The sequence below is a fragment of the Blennius ocellaris genome, assembly GCF_963422515.1.
Source record: "Blennius ocellaris genome assembly, chromosome: 5".
Taxonomy (NCBI): Eukaryota; Metazoa; Chordata; class Actinopteri; order Blenniiformes; family Blenniidae; genus Blennius; species Blennius ocellaris.
This window is the reverse complement of record NC_137654.1, coordinates 14,681,376-14,690,032: the sequence shown is the minus strand read 5'-3', so window position 1 is coordinate 14,690,032 and position 8,657 is coordinate 14,681,376. Positions and strand designations below refer to the sequence as shown.

General features: G+C 42.4%; 1 protein-coding gene across 2 annotated transcripts in view; it reads left to right on the top strand.

The window, feature by feature from the left end:
• The first annotated feature begins 5,704 nt into the window (after window positions 1–5,704).
• Window positions 5,705–8,657, top strand: part of prdm16 (PR domain containing 16) — a 180,027-nt gene continuing 177,074 nt past the window's right edge. For both annotated transcript variants that reach the window (XM_080496061.1, XM_080496060.1), the window contains exon 1: window positions 5,705–5,896. In XM_080496061.1, coding sequence (XP_080352187.1) covers window positions 5,860–5,896 — 37 coding nt within the window. In that variant the 5' untranslated portion in view covers window positions 5,705–5,859. The remainder of the gene's footprint in view (window positions 5,897–8,657) is intronic.

Below are 8,657 nucleotides of genomic sequence, written 5' to 3'. Positions count from 1 at the left end.
ATAATATGACAGGCCATATCCCACCACCACCACCACCCCATCCGCTCCAAACTCAAAGATTAACATTGTGATTCCCAGTGTCCCAGCAGACAGGTTGATTGATTACATCATATTAAGGTCATTTCTACATCGGGGTAATTTTCACTCAAGCCTCCCGGCGATATTTTAATGTGCGGGGTTTGTTTGGCGGGGTTGTCGGCTCCTCGCTCCTCTGATCTGCGGGGAAATGGATGGCGACATTAACAAGCGATTAATTAAGAACAACAACATTAATGATGATGGGACAGGAGGAGCACCTCGTTTTTGGAAAGAAAGTGAACCCACAAACATATTTGATCAGATGCGATTTATTTAGCCTATGCTTTTGTGCAAATGTATCGTCTGCATTGGTTTATTTCTGTTCAGAAATAATAATAATGATTATGCTAATAATATGAATATGAATATGTGTATATTTTATTTCAATAAATTTGGTGTGATTTAATACATAATTGTTTGTATTTTTCCCATTAACAATTAATCAGGGAAATTACTTGAATTTCTGATCGCATACACTTTTATTTTCTGAAAAAATCTTCTGTTTGAAATGTCCAATATGTATCTAAAAAGATCATAAATCCTTTTCATTTCTTCGTGTTGGCAAAAATCTAATTATTATCAGTTGCCCTGAGTAAACCAGCAGCGGGTTGTGTGTGTCAGATGTTATTTTCTACATGGATAATATTTCTCAGTCGATTGAGCCCGCTGCTTGAGATTTAAAATGTCTAGAGACTGGTAAGATTGTTGCGATAATATTTGATTGATCAGATTATTTTCCTTCTTCTTTAGATCATAGCATGTTTCAGATCGCCAAAGTGAATCATTTGATTCTCAGCCGGATGCACTTCCAGGCGCAACCTGGACACTCGAGGGTTAAAGGCCCTTTTCCTCAAACATCCGCAGTCGTACGGGAAATGCATATATAAAACGACTTATAGAAAATTATTAATTTATTTCGAATATTTCACAAAACTCAGACCAATGTGGAACATCACGGTTTTTTGTTTTTTTTTCCCTCCATATTTTATTACCCTCCAGATGTGACCTGCCTTGTTCGGCTATCCTTTGTAAACTCCCCTCCTGCAGTGCGCATGGATCGTACAGTCTGCGCCCTCTAACCTCTTCATATTTCTGCTATCAGGAGCTGTGGCGCGGCGCCCGTCTGGCTCTGACAGCATGTTAACAACACTGCGAAAAGGCCCCAAAGAAACGTCTTGGATTAGCGGTCAGATTTCCCATTTCCCATAGACGTGAAAGGTCCCGAACCCAATTAATGACTAATAATTACCAAGGCAACTTCCCTATGACCGCTTCTGGGGACTTCATTAACTGGGAAGGAGGGAGCGGCCTCGCTGTGGAGTGCCACTCCAGACGCACATTTGTGAAAGGAAAATGGTATCTTATAATTGATTAGCAGCTGAAAACTTGCTGAAGTTGCACTTGATCGATCAGAGTGTGTGTGTGGGGGGTGGGGAGGGGGGGGGGGTGCATTGTGTAACCATTATTGTGTTCTTCGTTCATTTTCCACGAGCCGGTTTGGAAGTGATTGTGTGCCATCTCCTCACGCAGTAGAGCGCTGTGTGTGTGTGTGTGTGTGTGTGTGTGTGTGTGTGTGTGTGTGTGTGTGTGTGTTGTGTGTGTGTGTGTGTGTGTGTGTGTGTGTGTGTGTGTGTGTGTGTGTGTGTGTGTGTGTGTGCGCGCGCGCGCGCGCAATTCCCACTGCCCAGCCGCAGCTCGTTGCCATGTTTACTCTTTCATTACAACAACTGTGGCAGAATTACACTTCACAAATTTACAATGCTCACGGCGCGCACAAAAGGGCCCCGGCCGCGGCTTTTTGATGTTCCCCCGACTCGCTTCATCCGCGGGCCGGACCGCGGGGTGCTCCATTTCACATATCTAATGTGCGCTGATGTTATCTGCGCGTAACGTCTAATCCAGAGACCCGGAGCCTTTTCCACCGCGGATAAAGCTTGGGTTTCAGCGGCCTGTGTGTGTGTGTGTGTGTGTGTGTGTGTGTGTGTGTGTGTGTGTGTGTGTGTGTGTGTGTGTGTGTGTGTGTGTGTGTGTGTGTGTGTGTGTGTGTGTCACAGAGACGTGGGTTGGGGTGGGAGGAGAGGGTGGGGAAGGGTACAGTCACCGCAATCTGACCACACCAGTCCACAGTGTTGTAAACTTCTGTGCCCTCCACCCCCCCCCCCCCCTCCCACTCCCACTTTTCCACCACCCAAAACTACCACCTCCCATTTATGCGCGCATGCACGCCTATCATCAGATTAACAGCGATCATCACATTATTGTGACAAATACTGTACAGTTTTTAAGTTTTACTCGATCGCTGCATTTTTCTGAAGTGTAAATACGTGCTGAAAATGATGCCAGCCTTTTAAATGTTGTTATTTTCTTGTGATACGTATGGTATTTGAAGTCTACATAAATCGCAATGGGTAAAATAATAATTACGTTTAAAAAAAAATTAGGCGATTAGTGAGGCGACAAATACTCGCAGTAATTTTGGGCCTGGCCCATGGTCGCGTCAGGATATGTCATCGACTCATCAAACTCCGACATCAATATGTCCTTTACCTGTCAGACAATCAGCCCTCGTGTAAATAAAGAGGTCCCAGACGTTCCTGGAGGGATCACGGTGGAATACAATATCTTCATGAACACGGTGAATTTGTCTCAAAGGTGAATTCAGAACGCTTGAATGAGGCCTAATTTGATCAAAACGGTCATGAAAAGCAAAGGCACGCGTCTTCTGAGGCATATGTTTTTATTTACACTGGAATTACTGGTGTTTATGTTTATTTGTTGTCACTTGGAGATGATTATAAATCTCATCTGTTTCTCTTTAGCCTAATTACGGGGATTAATAAAAACCAAGAGGGACCCTGTGCAGATGAATGAGCGTGCGGCGGCAGCGGCAGTGGCGCACCTCCACCTTTTACCCGGGGACTGAGTCTGCGCTCCTTCCACACAAACAAATCCAAGAGGACAAGATTAGAGAAATCACATTTTCGTGAAACAAGTATAGTTTTTAAATGCATCTTTAAAGTCGAATTATAGTTAGACGTTTAACTGCTGCATACAGTGTCCCCCAAAAGGCCAGTGCCGTGGAGCGCCAATTTCCTTTGCGGGCATAATCACAGTTAATTGCACGTTTGAAGAAAAGGAAAAAAAAAAAGAAGGTCTTTTCACCACGTGGAATCATTTGTCCGAGCCGGTGTACAGGAAATATTCAGAGGCCTCTGCTGTGTGTCAAAGGCAGTAAATAGAAATAATGCTGAAGAAAGTTCAGATGAATTACTTTCTCTTTTTTCAGAATTCCTCCCACTGAAAGTGTATGAAGGTATTGATTAGCACAATGGATTATTGATATCTCGTCGCCCCGCTCCTGTGCTTTCCGTCGAGACCAGGCGGAGTAAACAAAACCTTTGCACACCGCCGTTACTCCCATAATTTATTATTCGTCCATCGACCTGTTTCCCTCTGTCTCCGTTAGTTGTGCAAAGCCAGAGATCTGATTCTGTCCTCTAAAAATACATCTTACGTATAGTTTAATGGTTAAAGCGAACGCGAAAGTTGTACAGCACCTATCTCCTGACAGTGCGCGCGCGTCCTTCTCTTCAGCCTCATCATGCAAGACAAACACCCCTTTATATAGATAATATATGCTAATTACTGCTGATTGTTATTGATTAATGATCACGTCATTTATTCCCTTATGGCTCGAGAGTAAACACCCTACATCTATTTGTTGTAGGATCTATGTTGTAGATCATTCAACATAGATCTGAGACGTGGATGAGCAAGTATTTATTCTAAACTATTGTTTGATTCAGTCATGTGCCTTATGACGCGCAACAAACTGGGATTTTATCAAAAAGTAATAATAATAATAATAATAATTAATTGCATGGATCTGAATGTGCTCCATAGCATTACGGTGTGACTCGTGTCCAGGGAATTGATCCCTGCCGTTCTCCTTGCAGACTGCAGTCGCTCCATCACCACCGATCTTTAATAGGCTCCAGCATAGAGCCGCCTTTATTCAGCTAAACTAGACGGAAACCATTCCCATATGACATGCAGGCTAAAGGCCCAGGCACCACATGAATGTTACGGCCAGCCTACCACCCACAGTAATAAAACTGCACTTTGTGTCTTTCGATAATATCAATGACAACTTACATTTTCATTTGTTCAAACACGGTTTTTGGTTTTTCAATAATGTGCACAATCTTGCAATATTTGAGTCAAGAGTATATTATTATTATTATTATTATTATTATTATTATTATTATTATTATTACTATTATTATTATTATTATTATTACTATTATTATTGATTAATAACAATAATAACATTAATAATAATAATAATACATATAACAAAATTATCCAAAATATTAATGAAAAAAATGGTCTTTACCAGAAATGCATTAAACGGCCTAAATTATAAATGTTATTATTATTAGCGTGCAATCACATAAAATTACGCACAGTCTTTGCATTTGAATTAATACATTTTCGTTCATGAAAATCTAATAAATTACCTTGTATTCCTTCAGGCTACATCCAACTGCTGAATGCAGGACTTTACCGTAAAGGCGCTTTCCTCCTGCCTGCAGCAAACAAACAAACAGGTGCAAGGCAAAAGTCAATCTTGCAGAGAAGGGAAGCCTGCTGTGTGTCCACCTTCGCTCAGGTGATCTGCGCTCACCCATATGCGCGTACACAGCTGCTGCAAACAGTGAGCACAAACACTTCTCCAAGAAATAACCTCTCTGCAAATACAATCGTTACAATCGTGAACATAGAAGGAAAGAGGAGGAAAAAAAATGTCTGGACTTCTCCCCCGGTCTTGTGGAGGCTCCGTGCATGCGTCAAACAGCTGCTGGCCGCTGCTTGTCCTGGGGGCAACAAGGTTTACACACACACACACACACACACACACACACACACACACACACACACACACACACACACACACACACACACACACACACACACACACACACACACACACACACACACACACACACACACACACACACACACACACACACAGTAAAGTTGCAACAACAGTACAGCCTTGCACCTATTCACGCCTGCGTGCGAATTAATGAAGTTAAAAATAACCTCTGCTCATCGACCACTTTTACGCACGAGGTCCGACGACATCAAAAACCTGCATACAAAAGTTTCTTGACATTTTTTTTTTAATGTAAAATTAAACTCTGTTTTCCTTATAATAACAGTAAATTCTATAATAAAGAGACACAATTAATATTTATAGAAATAATACTAACTGATAATAATAATTTGTGGAGGGGTTTTCCCCCCATTATAACGCGACCTTGACCTCCCCGCCGTACCTCTCTGTGTCCTCCGCTGTGTTGGAGAAAACCAAGTGGTCGCTGTTAAAGGGGTAAAAATCCAAGTCGGTGCTGGCAGGAGCTGAATGGGGTGGGGGGTGGAGGGGCCGTGGGGGTGTGAAGGGGCGACGAGGGTAAGGGGACGGTAAGGGGGGAGGAAGGGAGGGAAGGTGAGATGGTGAAGAGAGAGCAGGAGGAGGAGGAAGAGGAGGGGGAGGGCAAGAGATAAGTGATCTAAAGGGGAGACGATAGGACAAAAAAAAAAGTGATGATGATGAATACATTGGAAAGTTTTTTGGCCCCGGCGAGGGTGTCAGATTGAATGGCCTGTGCGCATGTGCGAAGGTGTCCAAACTGACAATGCTGGTGAGATGAAGATAGTGTTGTTGCTGCTTCTGGGCTCAAGGAGGACGACGAGAGGAATCTACAAGCCGACAAGATGAGATCCAAGGCGAGGGCGAGAAAACTGGCCAAAAGTAGGTCTTATTTTATTCCCCCCTTTTTCTTATCGCTTTCAGCCACCGGCTCCAAACTCCCGGCAGCGCTGTACATGTCCCATGGTGTCCTTGTCATTTACTATATATCCTTAGGAGAGGATGGGGGCGACTCTTTGTCCGCAGATAACTTTTTGTGCTCAAACCTCCAGTCCCGCTCTGGTTTTGCTCCGCGTCGTTTCCCTGCATGTTGCGGTCTTGGCTTCACCGCTTCCAGTGTCACAAAGTTTCACGCGTGATGAGAAACGCCGCTGGAGCTTTAGTTGATCACACACACTGAAAAAAAAGAAGCAGAGAGATAAACGGCATAGCAGTCCGGATCTGAGCACTTTTTTTTTTTTTGCTCTATTCGATTGTCGTGCGTAGTTTCGCTGGAGGAGATCGCTTTCCCGAAGCTCGCTAGAAAGTTGCCGAAATGGATAGTAACTTTTTTTTTTCTCATACAGAGCCGTTCCAAGTCTTGTGAAATAATATTCCCGGCTTTTGAAATAGTGGGCGCTGTGGTACTACAGCTCAGCTGCATGCGAGCTGCGCGCACAGCTCCGACACCGAGCCTGCATGGCGCACTCCTCTTTAAACTCGCCTGCAAACGGAGACGCGGAGATGCGAATTTCAGAAAAGAAAGAAGCAAAGAAAGAAAGAAAGAGAGCAATACTTTGGTGCACACTTTTCCCCCCCCCCTCTTCTCCCTCCTCTTCTGCGCTTTGACCGCAGAGGATTTCGTTCTCTGGCAAATTAGTTTGGTCGCGCGGCCACCGGACTGCTGCAGCCTGGTTCCTCCTCGAGGGAATGCCAATCAATAATGTGTCTTGAAAGCGCCCATGAAACTACTACCACTACGACCACCACTACTACTACCAGCACGACTACAGTGGACTGCTGCTGGCGTCACGCGGAAAATTCATGTATTCACTTTTGAGAGCAGGAGCACTTTGTTGTTGGAAATGGACCATGTTTATTGTTTGACATTTGTTTATGGTTGCTGGACTGATTTATTATTTATTTTAGCCAGTTTAAAGAGAGAAAAAAGTGAGCGTTGATGGTTTTCTCTGGCCTGTTATGTGGATCAATGTCCTTATTTATTCCAAGTTTATCCTGAAATACTTGACGATTCACGAAGGTTTCTTGGCGTTTTCTGTACTTCTCAGTAAGTTTGTTTTCTTACAATGGCCTTGACTTTCGATTGGGGGAAAAAACACACCTGCACGCCTTGAGTCTATGTTTTTATTTGAATAAATAATGCTTTATATTTGTCGTTATTATTTATGTGGGCCACGTTTTGTTTGCACGTTTACAGGCCTTGGAAAACTTTGCAACTCTGCCAGTGGCCTCGTTAATTCAACTTGAACCTCGACCTCACATTAGAAACCATTTGGGCTTTTGAGAAAGTACAATAACAAGCTTAAGTGAAACAGTTATAAACAGGCATGGGACGCATTTATTTAAATTGACTTTAATTGCAAGGCATCTTTACAAAATTGTTCTGCATCTATTATTTTTAATAACAATAATAATTGTTGTTTTAAATTCTTTTAAGGGACGCTTTTTTTGCTCATAAAATTGAAATTAGTAGGGAGATATGTATATAACATGTTTTTTTAAACGCTACTTTATTGCTGTTGCACGGTTTTTGTGCACAAAGGCTCAAGTTCAAAAACAAAAGAAAAGGAAGGAAAAGCGAGACGCTAAAAAGGGGGCAACTTGGTAAAAATACTCGACATGTCGATGATCCCGCCGCATGCCAGTAATTGCACTTCGTCTTGATCTCTAAACAGCCTTGATAGTCTGTTGATCCGGGTGCTAATGAACACAAATACCTGGCTTTGTAGCCCCTGTGCAGCCTGCAGGCCTCGGGTGTGTTGTGTCCCCTCGGCAGGAGAAACACAGCAGACAGCAGGCATGAAAAAAAACCTCTATTCCTCACATTCAAAACATGCAGGGCCACAACATTTGAATGTGACGCGTTGGAGTTGATTTCACCGTCTTTAGTAATTTAAAATAAAATAAAATCATCCCCCCCCCCCACCTGACGGATAGGTAAAATAATGTCACCTGTGACAAACATGCAAAAACTCAATCATTTTGTTTTTTAGACTGCAGACACTGACAGCAAAGGTCACATCACTGCAGTCAGTGTGGATAATCGACACTTTATTGATCACTAATATCCAGTCGCTCTCGTGTGTTTTTTTTTTTTTTTTTTAACTTGCGCCAATTTCTATGCATTTATTTATTTGAAATGCATTTTTTCCATTTCTTCTTATAATATTAAATTTATTTTACATAGACCTACAGCTCAATTTCAAATTTGCTTTAATTATACCAATTACTTCGTTATGAATATTTTGATTGTAGTTTAGTTTAATTTTAGTGGGGGAAAAATGAGCCTGAGAATTCACTTGATTGCCATATTTCATTTAATATAGAACTCAATTGATATAACACTTTTTCCCTATCGTGACTTAAAAACTAAAAAGCGATGCAGACACTTCTCAATAATAACAGGACTAAATGGTCAAAATAATAGTTTTTGGCAGCTGTAATTGAAGTTGTATTTACCATTTTGTGTGTGTGTGTGTGTGTGTGTGTGTGTGTGTGTGTGTGTGTGTGTGTGTGTGTGTGTGTGTGTGTGTGTGTGTGTGTGTGTGTGTGTGTGTACACAGAAGGCTGCTTGTGTATGAAGACTTGGAACACCTTGCGGCTGTTTTGTGGTATTCTTCTGGGTCCATGTGTAGCTTTAAAT